Source organism: Capra hircus, chromosome 9, assembly GCF_001704415.2.
Source record: "Capra hircus breed San Clemente chromosome 9, ASM170441v1, whole genome shotgun sequence".
Classification (NCBI taxonomy): domain Eukaryota; kingdom Metazoa; phylum Chordata; class Mammalia; order Artiodactyla; family Bovidae; genus Capra; species Capra hircus.
Window position 1 is genome coordinate 82,442,623 of NC_030816.1, and position 15,423 is coordinate 82,458,045.

The 15,423-nt window shown below is 52.2% G+C and overlaps 2 protein-coding genes across 3 annotated transcripts in view; one reads left to right on the forward strand and one right to left on the reverse strand.

The window, feature by feature from the left end:
- Positions 1–13,090, forward strand: part of SYTL3 (synaptotagmin like 3) — a 93,714-nt gene extending 80,624 nt beyond the window's left edge. For both annotated transcript variants that reach the window (XM_018053419.1, XM_018053420.1), the window contains exons 11-16: positions 3,047–3,149; positions 5,904–6,074; positions 8,050–8,155; positions 9,148–9,253; positions 10,376–10,581; positions 11,602–13,090. In XM_018053419.1, the coding sequence (XP_017908908.1) occupies positions 3,047–3,149; positions 5,904–6,074; positions 8,050–8,155; positions 9,148–9,253; positions 10,376–10,581; positions 11,602–11,711 (802 nt within the window). In that variant the 3' untranslated portion in view covers positions 11,712–13,090. The remainder of the gene's footprint in view (positions 1–3,046; positions 3,150–5,903; positions 6,075–8,049; positions 8,156–9,147; positions 9,254–10,375; positions 10,582–11,601) is intronic.
- EZR (ezrin) overlaps positions 12,515–15,423 on the reverse strand; it is a 45,529-nt gene continuing 42,620 nt past the window's right edge. The window contains exons 12-14 of the mRNA XM_018053421.1: positions 15,005–15,097; positions 13,583–13,819; positions 12,515–13,485 (exon numbers count right to left, since the gene is read on the reverse strand). Of these exons, the coding sequence (XP_017908910.1) occupies positions 13,321–13,485; positions 13,583–13,819; positions 15,005–15,097 (495 nt within the window). The 3' untranslated portion in view covers positions 12,515–13,320. The remainder of the gene's footprint in view (positions 13,486–13,582; positions 13,820–15,004; positions 15,098–15,423) is intronic.

Below are 15,423 nucleotides of genomic sequence, written 5' to 3' on the forward strand. Positions count from 1 at the left end.
CTGAAGACTTCCCAAATGGGACGCAAGACGTAAACGCCAAAGAAGCGCTTTGAACCCCAGGGATGCTGAACTCAGAGACCCACACTGAGACACATTATCAACAAACATTTGAAAGACAGACTCTTGAAAGCAGTAAGAAAGAAGTGAATTGTCAGTACTAGGGATTCCCCAGTTAGAATATCAGCAGATTTCTTATCAGACACTTTAGAGGACAGAATGCAGTAGGTGCTAAAGAGACAGAGACAGAGAGTGCTAAAAGGAAACGAAACACACAGCAAGACTGTTCTTCAAAAGTGAGGGAGAGATTACAACATTCTCAGCTAAAGAAAAGCTAAGGGAGCACGTTACCCCTGCCCTGCCCTGCAAGAAATGCTCAAGATGACCCTGGAAGTGAAATGAAAGGACACTAGACAGTAACTCAAGACAAATGAAAAAATAAAGACCTCGATAATGGCACATAGACAGGCAGTTACAAAAGGTCCCGTAACTGTAATCAGTGGGAGGTAATTCCACTTTTGGTTTCTCATATGACTTAGGACACGACTACCTTTTGAAAGATTATGGGTGTCATTTTGGCTTGTCACTCCACACTTGGTCTCTGACATAATTTAAGAGACTAATGCATTTAAAAGAATTAGTACTTTCTAGTTTTGGACACATGGGCTTCCCAGGCAGCACCAGTGATAAAGAACCTGCCTGCCAATGCAGGAGACGTTAGAGACCCAGGTTTGATCCCTGGGTCAGGAAGATCCCCTGGAGGAGGAAATGGCAACCCACTCCAGTATTCTTGTCTGGAAAATCCCATGGACAGAGGAGCCTGGTGGGCTACAGTCCATAGTGTTGTGAAGAGTCAGGACTGAAGAGACTTGAGCACACACATGCACATCTAGCTTTGTAACACCAGCAAGGGAAAGAGGTGAGGATAGAGCTGAAAAGAGGCAGAGTTCTTATGTTGCTAAGGTTAACATGGCATGAATTCAGTTAGTGCTATAACTTTAAGATGGTCAATGCAATCCCCTTAGTAACTACAAAGAAAATAGCTATAGAAAACAAAAACAGAACAAGCAAGAAAGGAATTTATATGTTTCACCACAGAAAATCAGCTAAACACAAAAGAATACAGAGGGCACAAAAGCTACAAGGCAAAAGAAACAGCAAATGACAGAGGTAAGTATTAATATTTCTTATCAGTTGACACAGGTTTGATCTCTGGGTTGGGAAGATCCCCTGGAGAAGGAAATGGCAACCCACTGCAGTCTTCTTGCCTGGAAAATCCCGTGGACAGAGGAGCTTGGTGGGCTACAGACCAAAGGGTCACAAAGAGTCAGACACGACTGAACACGCATGCAAATGCAATTAGTAGTTAATTTAAAGAAAAATGGATTAGACTGTCCAATCAAAAGACAGAAACTGGCAGAATGGATAAAAACAGAGAATGTAACTGTATACCATCTACAAGAGACTCACTTGAGATCTAAAGACACAAAGGGAAGATATTCCATACAGATGGTAACCGAGAGCAAGCAGCGGTAGCTGTACCATTATCAGACAAACAGGCTTTAAGTCTGAAAAGATTACAAGAGATAAAGGACATTATATATTCGTAAAAGGTTCAGTACAACAAGATGATAAAATGATCCTAAATGTCTGTACATCTAATAACAGACCATCAAGATATAAGAAGCAAAAACTGACAGAACTGAAGAGAGAAATATTGAGTTCATATTGGGTAGTTCAGTTCAAGTCGCTCAGTCGTGTCCAACTCTTTACAACCCCATAAACTGCAGCACTCCAGGCCTCCCTGTCCATCACCAACTCCCGGAGTTCACCCAAACCCAAGTCCATTGAATCGGTGATGCCATCCAGCCATCTCATCCTCTGTTGTCCCCTTCTCCTCCCACCTTCAGTCTTTCCCAGCATCAGGGTCTTTTCAAATGAGTCAGTTCTTCACATCAGGTGGCCAAAGTATTGGAGTTTCAGCTTCAGCATCAGTTCTTCAAATGAACATTCGTAACGGGGGAGATCTTATAGAAAAACTTATATGAACTTTTTTCACTAACCGATAGCCCTACAGTAATAGTTGGACATATCAATACTCCAGGGTCAGTAACATAACATCCAGATGATGATAAGAAGGGAAATAGAGACTTAACTAGATAACATGGGTGTGTCTTTTATTATAATGCTTTATGCTATACAGATATATTTGATATCTCTTGTTTTCCAATGTGTGAGGTCTCATGATGATCAAGGATCTGAGTCAATCAACAGTGAGGTGTTGATGAGCCTTGAGTCCTGCTCTATAAGAAGCATGACTGAAAGGGAGGCAGAGGCCTGAGGCTGGGGTTCCAGCGGGGATCCCAACTCGGGGAGGGTTCCTGCTCTCTGTGGCTTTGATATAGCAGAGCTGGTTTCTAACCCTTGGGACAGGACCTGGGCACGTGGTGTCCCTGCTATCAGTGCCACTGCCGGAAGAGCCCGGAAGGACAGTCTCAGGACCTGAGCAGAGGGGTCAGCCTGGGATGGGGCTCCCGGGGGTGGGTGGCCTCCAGACCCGGGGAGAGGGGCTCAGGGAGGCCAGTCCTCAGCTGTCAGGACGCAGTATCCGAGGCCCCGCAGGAAGAGCATGGCGTGCAGCATATACTTTCCATTTCCACGTTTTTTTCTTGTGGGCTGGGGAGAAGAGGCAGGCGGGGTGAGGACAAGCTGGCACAGGCCTCAGGATCCAGGTAGATGAGAAACCTGCCACCCACTGAGCCCCCAGGGAGCCCCCGCTTCCCAGGGCGTCACTGATGAGTGATCCAGATCCGAGGAGGGGGCTTCACACCCCCAGAAAAGTTCCAGAGGATTATAGCCCGAGACTGTGTAAATGGGGGGCTGTGCACCCAGCACTGTCGCTGGGGCACCCACTGAACGCTTTCTGTCAACCCCAGAGGCAGTGGGAAGCGGCGTTAAAGCAACCGCTGACATGCAGTTCTCCTCCTGAACCCTTTGCCCGCCCTGCATGCTGGGCTCTCACCCCTTGCTGTCTGCATTTGGCCACCAGCTACGTCAAGACCTATCTGCTGCCTGACAGATCGTCCCAGGGAAAACGCAAGACCAGCGTCCAGAAGAACACAGTGGAGCCGACCTTTCAGGAGACCTTGAAGGTACTTGCTGGGCAAACGCTCCTGGGCAGAGTGTCCCCATCCCGGGCTGGGCTTCTGGGGCCAGAGTCCAGCCAGTGGTTCCTTCAAACTCTTGAGTCAGTTAAACGTAAGTGCAGACACTGAAACATTCCGGCAGGGCTCTGTCAATCAGTGGCAAGTGGTAGAAAATAAATTTCAGCCTTTGTACAGAAAAAGTGCTGAGTCTGATGGACCGGTGCATGGCTTTGGATTAATGATTTGCGAGACAATGGTGAAAAGGAAATAGGCTGCCTCACCGTTTCTAAAGGAGAAGACAATGGCACCCCACCCCAGTACCCTTACCTGGAAAATCCCATGGACGGAGGAGCCTGGTAGGCTACAGTCCTTGAGGCTGCAAAGAGTTGGACACGACTGAGCCACTTCACTTCAGTTTCTAAAATTGGTCTGTTCTGTTGGATTTTTATGACTATCAGAGAGGTATCGTCAAACCAGGGGCCCTGTAAATGAAACTGCTGAGTTAGTATCCTTGTGAAAGTACTTCTTTGTCATAGTATCTGGCAGACCCGGGTCTCTTCTTTTATGAAGAATCCTTTGGCCACTTGATGCCAAGAGCTGATTCACTGGAAAAGCCCCTGATGCTGGGAAAGATTGAGGGCAGGAGAAGAGGGACGACAGAGGATGAGATGGTTGGATGGCATCACCGAGTCAATGGACCTCAGTTTGACCAAGCTCCAGGAGATAGTGAAGGACAGGGAAGCCTGGTGTGCTGCAGTCCATGGGGTTGCAAGGAGTTGGACCAACAACAACTTAAAAAAAAAAAATTTCTGGAAGAATTGTTCAGGTTTCCATTTTCTTTGGCACTAAGAATTGTGACTGGTGGCTTAGGGCAGAGACCAGGGAGGGACTGCCTCCCACTGGGGTACAGGGAGGAGAATTGCAGGTGATGTCTAGTGAGTGTAGATGGCAGACAGGCGTGGGAGGCCTTGAGCTGGAAGGACAGTCCAGAGGCACAGAGATGTACCCACTGAAGGCTAGTCAGCCCAGGGATTCCATGTGTCAAGCCCGAGAAAAGAGAAGACTTTGTTTGCCTTCTTTGGCGAGTAGGGACATTTGTGAACTCCCAGCTAGGGGCCATCTGGGCAGCTGGCACAAGGGTCCTACTTGGGACATGAAAATAGCCATTGTTTTCTGTGCCCTTGCTGTGACCAAGTGCTTTATGTACCCTCTGAGCCATGTGTTGGCATCCTCACTTAGCAATGGGGAAGTTGAAGCTTAAAGAGTCCTTAAAAGTACACCCAGAACCTAGGATAGACAAGCAGTCCTTCACAAAATTTCCATTCATAAGGACTCCCCAAGGAATTGCTTTTAAAAGCAGATTGGAGAAAGAAATGGTAGCCCACTGCAGTATTCTTGCCTGGAGAATCCCATGAACAGAGGAGAGTGGCGGGCTACAGTCCCTGGGGTCGCAAGAGTCAGACACATGACTTAGCAACTTTCTTTTCATTCAGTAAGTGTGGGTGGGGCCTGAGGTGCTACTGGTCTGGGACACTCCTCCAGTAGTTTTCTGGTAGTTTTCACGTGGCTTTGCTCACCTAACAGAATTTTGAAAAGCTCTGTGCTACCTCACACATTGTGAGCTTACATATAAAATTACTCGTCACAGGTTTAAGGTGCTTTGTACTGAACAAGGCAGACAAATATCTCATATTTTATGAAATGAGACAAAGATGAGCATTGACTCTAGTTTAGATAAATATTATATACTCTGATTTTTAAAGTTTTCACTACCTTAGTTAAAGGGCACCCAGAATCTCAACTCAGTGTACCATGAATATTTTATCCAGTGTATTGTGAGTGTCTTGGTTATCCTATAAAGCTTCCCAGATACATTGAGAAGAACCGATCTTTATTCTAAATGTAGAACATCCCAACATGGACCCAGCTTTAGGCTTTCATAGAAATCATACATAAAATGGAAAAGATGGGCCGATGAAGAAGCCGAGCAATCATGAACAGTGTGTCGGAAACCAGATTTCAGACCCTTTAGTTCGGCTCCCTGGAGGTCACATCCCTGGGGCAGGGGGCGGGAGTATGATACCTAGCTTCACCAGTTTGGAGAAACGTGCATGTGAAGGTTGAGGATCTGAAAGCCGACTCTCAGTTTTCTAGGCACAGCACTCCTTGGGGAGACTTCTGGTGCTCCACGGGGTGCAGGCGCTCCCCAGGAAGACCACTCAGTGGGGGGCCGGGGAAGGGTGAACAGTGACACTCGATCTGAGTGACAGTGGCTGTGACCTTAACCCTCGTTCTCTGGAGTCGGTGACACGTACCCCGTGGAGACTAGCAAGCCAGGGTCTGCCAGCCCAGCCTCCTGGGCCTTGCCGGCAATGGAAAGCAGGTCTTACTTTGCACTGTGGCCTCAGTCAGCCAAAGGGAGTCATCCTGTTTTGTCAGGAAGGGGCCACCAGTCAGGGAGCCCCTGAAGAGCAGCAAGGGGTCAAGGAAGGCTGCCCAGCGTGCAGAGCTGCCCCGAGGCGGGCAGACCCGGGGGACCAAAAGCTTTGCTCCCCGAAGCGCCTGGCTCTGAGAGGGCACAGATGCTGCGTGGCGGACTGTTGGTCTGAACTGCACTCGCGGGGCTTGTAGCCATGAAGAAAATAACCAGATTAATTAGAAGTTTAAAGATAGAGTATGGAACAAAGGGCAGTGTTGGAAACAGACGAAAAATCGTCCAGGAGCTGTGAGCCCATGCTCACTGTCTGCCTGCCTCCACAGTACCAGGTGGAGCTGGCCCAGCTGGCCAGCCGGCAGCTGCAAGTGTCCGTGTGGCATCTGGGCGTGCTCACCCGGAGGGTGTTTCTTGGAGAAGTGATCGTCCCTCTGGCCACGTGGGATTTCGAAGACAGAGAATCACAGTCCTTCCGCTGGTATCCGCTCCGGGCCAAGGTGAGCTTGAAGGCCTCCCTGGTGGCTCAGATGGTACAGAATCTGCCTGCGATGCAGATGCAGGTTTGATCCCTGGGTCGGGACGATCCCCTGGAGAAGGGCATGGCAACCCACTCCAGTTCTTGCCTTGAGAATCCTGTGGACAGAGGAGCCTGGAGGGCTATAGTCCATGGGGTTCAGACACAGCTGAGCAACTAAGCCCAGCCCCCACCCCCAGCACGAGAACCAAACTGACTTGTCAAAGGGATCCTAGGAGAGAATCCCAGAAGATCCCTGGGAGCCGGGGTCCCTGCCTGCCTGTGACTCTGCAGTGGGAGCTTCAGCCTGGCTCCCTGGTTGGGGGGTGGGCTGGAGTCTCACCTGCTCAGCTGTGTTCAGGGTCCCAAATAGCCCCACCCTCAGTGGGGTCCAGACACCAGCAGAGATCAGGCTGGGGGTTCAGGTCCTGGTGACGGCCTGGTAGGTCCACACGCTTCCCAGATTTCGGGGCCACCTGGTGTCAGCTGAGGAGGCTTGACCTTCTCGAGCTAAAGTCCCCCCCAGACCTGCGGGGTTGTCACGTGCCGTGCCTCCACCCCAAGCAAGCAGTAAGAGATGAGGATGGCCTGACCCGTGTTCTCAGGAAGGCCAGCAGGGGCCGCAGGTCAGCTCGGCCGGGAGGGTGAGAGGCCAGGGAGAAAGGGCTGCGCTTCTTGGGGCAGCTGCTTTGCCCATGTTTCTGAGCCAAGATCGTGGACAGGGAGAGAGCACGGATGAGAAAGAGGGGACGTGTGCTCTGCCACCTCCTAAGAGGTGGCAGCAGGGTGTGGGGCCACGTGAGAATCTGGCAGGGCCTTTACGAGGGCTGGGCCGGGCCCAGATGGCCTTGTCCCTGTTTTCCCCGCCAGAGGCCCCGGGGGCTATTTTTTAGGATGCTTCTGCTTAGAAGTGGGCTTCCCCAGTGACTCAGATGGTAAAAAAAAAACAAAAACAAAAAACAAAAAAAAAACCCTGCCTGCAATACAGGAGACCCAGGTTCGATCTCTGGGTCAGGAAAATTCCCCCAGAGAAGGGAATGGCAACCCACTCTAGTGTTCTTGCCTGGAGAATTCCAGGGACAGAGGAACCTGGAGGGCTACAGTCCATGGGGTCACAGAGAGTCGGACAGGAAGCACCTCTGCTTAGAAGCAGCTCTGGTTTCTGGCCTCTATGGTGTTAAGCCCAGGCCTGGCAGGGTCCCACCCTCCTTCCCATCTCTCTTCTCTAGTGGGGTCTGCACAACTCGCCCTCAGTCCCCTCCAGTGCCCTGTGCTTGCTCTTCTCAGAACCTTAGTTTATCCTTAGGCCGCCTCTTGGAATCTCTGAGGTCAGCCCAAGATGGCGCTTAAATCCCTGCTCCTCCTTGAAGGCTCTCCCGATTTTCCCTGCCAGATGTGGTCTACGTGCCCCCCCACCCTCCAGCTCCCTGTCGAGGGGCCCCGTCCTGTCTTCTTCCCCCAGGATCTTATTCAGGTTGAGGCAGGCCGCCGCCAAGGCTGGTCATCTCTTTGATAAGCAGGCAAGGAGCTGAGATCCCCAGACTGAGCGGCGTCCCTCCTAATCCTGGCTGATAGACAGTGACTCTCCATGCTGGATCGAGGCGGGGGTCTGCTCACAGGCCCACCCTTTCAGCCCTGCCAGGAGGGAACCATGGGGTTGTCAAAGATTTCTGGAAGTTGAGGGTGGAGGCTGGTCCCTGCTGGGGGGCTGGAATGAATCTAGATGCTTCCGTTCCCCTCCCAAACCTCTCCACTCACTCACTCGCCAGGTGGGAGGCTGGGGCACCTCCTGCCCCCGTTCCTGGGCTCTCCCAGGCCTGCAGAGGCTTTGCCGGGATGGGGTGGGCAGGGGGAGTTGGAAGAGGACACTTATGGTCAGTGCTGAGACAATGAGAGGAGTCCAGAAGGTTCTGGGGGCTGGGGAGTTCTGCCTCTGAGCTCTGTCTCATATCCCGCAGGCAGAGAAATCCGAAGACAGCCTTCCCACCAATAACGGAGAACTCACAGTCCGGGCCAAGCTGGTCCTCCCTGCAGGGCCCAGAGAGCTCCAGGAGGCTCCAGAAGGTGGGTGGCGTCCTGCCTGCAAGCATCTGTCCTTCCCTGTCACTGTTTCCGAGCCTGGGGCAGCAGACGGCTTGAAAGGCTGCAGCCTTTCCTTTCTGCTGCCCACTGAGCCTGTGTTCCAGGAACGCCCGCCAAACCCGCAAAGCCCAGCCTGCTTCTCTGGACCCCTCGACTTAGGAGGGAAATCAGTGACCAAAATCAGGCGTGTGATGCCCACTCAACGGGCTCTTGCGACGCCTGCCTGGGGGCTTCCTCCCAGGCGGCCGGCTCGCACACTGTCTCACCGGAGAAACAGTCCTCTGTGTGGACGGACACCCGCATTATGGTCTGGTTCACCTCCAGCTCCAGGCTGAAGGGCCTGCCAGGCTCCCAGTGACTGGCTCCCTGCTCCCATGCCACGTGGGCAGCGGCTGCTCGGAAGGGAGGAGGGGTCAAGGTCCTCAGCTTCATGAGGTGGGACTGACTCAGATAACGGGGACACAGGAAAGCAGTGAGGTGGAGAATGAAGACAGGGAGAGGACAGTTCCACATTCTTAGCAATGTTGTCATCAGCTGTTAAGTCATGCGACCCCGTGGACTGGAGCACACCAGGCTTCCCTGTTAGTGATCTCCTCTTTGACAGAAGAGGGACTCCTACTGCCCACGCTTGCAGGGCCCCCAGCAAAGCAGCAGCTCACACCCTGTGGTCATGCAGCCCCCGGACAGAGGTCTCTTCCCCAGCCCACTGGCTAAAGCTCCTGCGTCCTCCTCTCCTTGGCTCTTCATGCCTCTTGGCAGCTGCCGGGTGCCTGGGTTTTGAATCCTTCCCTGATGGTGCAGCAGTGGGCAGCATGTGAGCAGGGCCAGGGGAGCCCCGCGTGCTGGACATGTGCTCTCTCGCTCTGGGGACCTGGGGGCTATTAACACATCCTCTGGTTAAGCTACCAGTTTGAGGGGATGGCCTTGCATGCTGTAGAAGTCGGGTTGATGGTAAATGCCAGCTTTCCTTCCAGGGACAGGGGACGAGCCATCACAGAACGGTCAGCTCTGTTTGGTAGTGCTGGGAGCCAAGAATCTACCTGTGCGGTCAGATGGCACCTTAAACTTGTTTGTTAAGGGGTAGGTATTTGTAATCAATCATTATTCATGGATGACCGTTACACATACAGGCGGGGCTTCCCTGGTGGCTCAGATGGTAAAGAATATGCCTGTGATGCAGGAGACCCTGGAGAAGGGAACGGCTACCCACTCCAGTATTCTTGCCTGGAGAATCCCATGGATAGAGGAGCCTGGTGGGGATAGTCCACGGGGTTGCAGAGTCGGACACAACTGAGCGACTAACTCTTCCACCTTCATTACACATGTGGCATCGTCCCTGTAAGGGGACACCAAGTGTCAGCCACTTTAAACTTGTCTTATTTTAGCTTTCCTATGAAAACCCAACATAATGTGTGTTAAAGACTAGTTTCCGAGAATCCATGGGACTCAGGCTTGCTGAAGCTAGATTTGGAATACATTTTAAACTAAACCCAAAGCTTATCAGTCCTTACTGTGACACCAGTGATGGCACCGGGGACTGAGGGGACCATGGAGAAAGCAATATGGTTAGTAAATGTCAATTTAGCTCAACACTGACATCTCCTCTTGGATTAACAGTAAGATGGATGACTCTCCTGTCTCATTCTCATTCACTATGGGTTTAATGGTGTCTCCAAAAGTAAAGCAAACACAGGTAATAATTATATAGAATTGCTAAATCCCCAGTCAGTGACATAATGGAAAAATGACGGCTTGTCTAGATAGAACTGGGTCCTAAGCCTGCCACTTATCTATACGGCCTTGAGCAAGCTACTGACTTAGCCCTCCTGGATTTCGTCTGAGAACAGGGTTAAAAGAGATAATGTGTATACAGAGTGCTGCTCCCTGGGTAGCAGGTCTGACGAGCCTGGTGGTGGTCACACCAAGGAGGCAGATTAAGACTAGGGCCACGTGGCCTAGAATCCCAAAGCACCCTTAATCCTCGGAGCAGAATTCCACCCTGAAAGTTGGAACATCCTAGTGAGAGATCACAGAGCCAGGTCTCAAAATTCCCATGCTCGCTCCTCGCTTACAATTTTTGTTCTGCGGTGGGTTTATGAGCACTTTCTGAGCACTTGGTCTCACCAAGGAGCAAGTACCAACAGGGAGTGGGGGCGCGTGGTGGGCTGAGCTTACGGGTTTTCAATCTGTTTCCCTGTGCAGCTGTCTCACTCTGCCAGACCAGCAGAGGTTGAGACTCAAGTCCCCAGTCCTGAAGAAGCAGGCCTGTCCCCAGTGGAAACATTCCTTCGTTTTCAAAGGCGTCACCCCTTCGCAGCTGAGGCAGTCCAGCCTAGAACTGACCGTTTGGGACCAGGCCACCTTCGGGGTGAACGACCGCTTCCTGGGAGGTGCCAGGCTTGGTTCGAGTAAGTCTGTCTGATCTTTAGTGACTGTCTTAACGTTCATACCATTAAAAACAGTGTTTCCGTGCTGGCAGGAGACTTAACTGGCTCCAAAACTGCCTGTTGGTTTGGTTAGTAAGTCGTGTCCGACTCTTGCGACCCCATGGACTGTAGCCCGCCAGGCTCCTCGGTCCGTTGGCTTCTCCAGGCAAGAGTACTGGAGCGGGTTGCCACTTCCTTACCCACCATAAATGGCAATTAGTCTAGTTTCCACAACTGAGCGATAATACAGCAAAGTATTTCAACGATTTAAATCGGATTTAGATCTGCTAAAGAAACAAAAAATTATACGTCTCAAAATGGGCTGGGTACAGCCTTTGCTTTTGTTTCTGGCGTCAAGGATTATTTTCTTAAAGGAGAATATCTTCTTAACCCAAACAAATGGCGATTCAGAAACGATCTCATTAACGGAGGGACTAGGGGGCGATGCTTCTCAGTCTCGCTCAGCGAGTGCTGGCTTTTCCTGGGGCAGCGAGGCTCCCAAAATGCTGCGACTACCAGGATATCCAGACACACTCCCAGGGCCTCTGAGACCACTGGGGAGAAACCAGACTCATGGTTCAATTAGTCTTAGAACGAACCCTGTCCATGGCACCCTCTTCTCACGGAGGGCAACTCCTCTCTGCGAGCTAGCCTGGCCCTCTGCCTGTCCACAGCCACAGTGATATATTAAGGCCTTTGACCCCCTTCTTTCTGGAAAAAACAACCCAAAGCTGTCCTCTCCTCACTTCCTAACTGCAGAGAGGAAGCCCCAGGCTTTTGGAGGCCTGTCGGCCCCTGGGGAGGACACCTGAGCATGTCCACACCTGCTGTTAGGGGGGTGGGTCCTCTCCCTTACTCACCGGAAGGGCACATTTTCATCTGGTCTATAAAGTTGCAGAGAAAAACTACTTTCCACTTTGCTGAGAAGGGCCGGTGGGCATCCCCCAGCTGCCATCACCAACCTGTTAGCCTCATCACTAACCTGTCCCTTTGCTCACACAGAGGAGGACCTGCCGGGCGGCGCACACACAAGCTCACAGGCAAAGCTCCAGTGGCAGAAAGTTCTTTCCAGCCCCAACGTATGGACAGACATGACCCTCATCCTGCACTGATTGCTGTTCAAGTGCTGCAGGGCTGGGTGTGGACACGCACTGTGCGGGGGTCCCTCAGGAGTGTGAAGCTTCCCGTCTGTAGCCAGCCCACCACTGAGATGTTCTTCCAGACCCTTCTGTGTGTATTTAAGTTAAACAGCTCGATCATCGATGTTACTGAGTCTCAGGTTGGTTGTCTGCTTTGAGAGATGTACAAAATGAACAGATTTCAATAAATGTTCACCAGGTACCCTGGTCCCCCTGCGCTTAACAAACAGTGAAATTATGTCTTTCAAAGAGGAAAGAACATGGTATTCAATTCCTCCCCCCTTGGCTGTGGAAAACTTTCTGGAGGTGGTCAGCTAACCCCATGGGAGTCATTTTGGCCAGGTAAGGGTCACTCGAGGGATGGCGGCCTCTCAGTGCAGCTGCTGGGCTGTGCAGACGGCCGGTCGGAGAAAGGACAGAACGGAGTGTGGATGGGAAGGCTGGGAATGAGCAGACAGCTACTGGCTCTTTGTGGATGTGCTCGGGAGCGGAGGAGGTACAGGTTCTGCTTGTGGAAGGACTGAGATCCTGACCAGGTCAGAAGGGCCCTCATGGCTGAATTATCAGAACCGGTCAGTCTGAATTATCAGTACAACCTGTGTGTCTTTTCCAAATAAGCAGCTCTGATAGAAAATTCAAATGCGTGCATAGTCAATTACACACACAAAGAACACTAAAAGCAAAACCAAAAAAAAAAAAGTCATTTCCCAGATAGGAAGGCAGCAGTCAACCAGCCTCCTTACTGCCCTCAGGTCATGTCAGATTCAGGGCCGTGGTTTTTAATATGTAATTCTTTTATTATTCTGTAAAAGGTAACAAAATATACAGAATGAAACTTTCCCTTTTTTAAACTAATGTTACAAACCCATGTTATCGCTTACATATAAATACTATGCTCTAGAGCTGATCATTATTTAGGTGTGTGAGTCCAACAATGTAGCCCTCTATCTGTTAAGCAAAAAAAAAAAAAAAAAAAAAGAATTATCCAGAGTACAGTATCCAGCATTGTTTATCCTGAGGGATCGAATGATCACAGGATTTCGTCAACTGAACTGAAGGCCTGGAGGAAGGAAATGGTGCAAGAGCGTAAGGGAGTGCGTCAAACTTCTGACACTTCAAAAAACAAATATACAGAGGTGGATCCTTCATAGAAATCAAGAGGAAAATCAATTTCGGCTAATTTCAGATAGAAAAAAAGTATGGCACAGAATATAAGCCACGATGTGGTTTTAATTATACTGAATCTCGTATCACACATGCCAGCATGGAGGAGTTAGTTATTTCAAACTTTACAGGCATCTTTCCTTAATTGATTTCGTCCTGCTCCAAGCAAAAAAAAAAAAAAAAAAAAACCGGAAGTGATTCAATAAAAATAAAAACAAGAAATCAGGCCTGTTTGGCACTATGATACAATTGGGAAAAATAAACCAGGGAAACTGCCGCCAGTCCCAGCCCCAGAACATTCCCACTGAAGCAATTGCTCTCTTGGTGAAGCACCCGGAGCAGGGAGTGGCGGCCGGAGGGCTGGGGGCGGCGCAGGGCGGTGTGGGCCGGCCGCCGCGCAGAGCCGAGGATCGGCCCCTCACATGGCCTCGAACTCATCGATGCGCTGCTTGGTGTTGCCTTGCCGGATCTGCCGCAGCGTCTTGTACTTGTCCCGGCCTTGCCTCATGTTCTCGTTGTGGATGATGTCGTTGTGGGTACGCTTGTTCTCGTCTCTGGCCTGGGACAGCTCATTGGTCAGAGTCTGCAACGGGAAGTGGCCCACAGTCAGCTCGAGTGGCCCGTGGTCAGCCCAATGACCCTCCCCAGGTGCCCCGGCCCTGCCGCCCCCCGGCCCTCACCATCAGCTGCCGCTGCACCCGCTCGTTCTTCTCAGCCTCGGTGATGCGCTTCTCCTCGTTGCGGTCGTCCAGGATGCCCTCGCTGGACAGCTCGGCACTCAGCTCCGTGCCCTCCTCCTGCGGGCCCTCATGCACGTGGTAGTTCACCGGCTCGTACACAGGCGGTGGCGGCGGCGCGGTCATCACCAGATGCAGCTCCTCCCGGGTCTTCACCAGGTCATCCTGGGCTTCCTTGGCCTTTGGAAGCAGGTTGAGAGGCAGGTGAGAACTTTCACAGAGAACCTTGGGCTTGAGTCCTTAAGAACCACCTTTTAACTGAAGGCCCACTGTCCGTGCGGAGAGTAAGATCCTGCACCCTCCCTTCCCCCGCTGGCTGCATGCGGCGGTCTGCAGCAGCACTAAGCAGAGGGCCAGACTCTGGCTGACCTGGTGGCCAGTCCACCGTTTGTGCAGCCGCCCCCGGGTCTGGAGACCGGGGTCAACTGCACCGAGAGAAGGTAGACACTTTTCTAAGTACTGTAACTTCTTTACAGTCCCTGTATATGCTTATTGTATATATTTTTGAAAAAAATATGATGAAGCCCTCCAGCCACTGAAGGGTTTTTGATGTTGCATTTTACTTTCCTCCAGTGGCCGGGTGGGCGTTGCTTATCAAGCTCCTCCCTGCCTCTCAGCACAAGGCTCACACCCATTCTCACCCCGTAATCCTTCCAGCATCGTGGGGGGTGGGGGCGGGTGGAGGGGCACTGCACCACCATCCTGACCCTGGAGATATGCTTAAGTTTGTACCTGTTTTGTAACCCACTTCTCTCATTTAATACTTGAGCACTTTCTTAAAAAACCCAAGGACCAGAATCTTCTGCAAACTCTGGTTGGGGGATGGCGGTGAAGGTCCGTGTACAGGAGGGGGCCACCGCAGGTGAGGAAGGGCTGGCGAGGGGGGAGGAGCCCCACAGCCTGGCAGACGTCTACCCTCCGAACTCGATGGCAGCCCCCCCCCCCCAGGAACAGTGCAATCTGGGGGAGACAGGAGGGATGTGGTTCTATTACAGCCGCAACCAACTCAACCTCTTGGGGGGTGGGGGTACAGCGCAAGCCAGGTGTTGCTCGTCCTGGCTCTGCAACGGGGAACCGATCCTCAGAGGTGAGGCCGCCCACCCATCGCACCAGGAAGGAGTAGCCAGAGCTGGATTCGCGGGGGCTGGAGACCCCCAGGGTGCAGGTCTTCCCCAGCACCGCGGAGATGCATGTTCCGAGCGGCAGACGGGGACTCTGGCCGTGCTGGGGCATCCACGTAATCTGACTTAAAGCTAGTTCCTGACGGGGCATCCTGAGCCCGGAGGGTGCGGTCCCCGCTGACCCCCACCCCGCGGTGCCCCACTGGCCGCCCACCCCACGCCCTCGCCGGCGCCCTGCGCTCACCCGGAGCTGCCACTCCTCCACCTCGTTCTCCTTGCGCCGCCGTGCCTCCTCCAGGAGGGCGATCTTGGCAGTGTACTCGGCGAGCTCCGTGGCCTGGGGAAGGAACGGAAGCCCAGATTATTTCCGGAACGGTTTCAGCACGCTACTCGTGAAGGAAGGGTCACGTTTTGGTAGATAGTGCCCCATCCCTGGCCGGCAGGGTCCATCGCCCACTGTGTCTAAGGCTGCGACTCGCCAGGGCTGCCGCGTCCACTCTCCTCCGCCCGAGGCCAGCCACTGCGGGGCTCCCTCCCCACCGGCCACCTTACACCCTCAGATCACTTTACAGCCCCGCTGCCGTAATGTACAAACGATCATCAGGCAGGTGTCAGTCACTCTGCCAGTCCCCAGAGGCAGCCTCCCTGTAACTCAGCACGAGG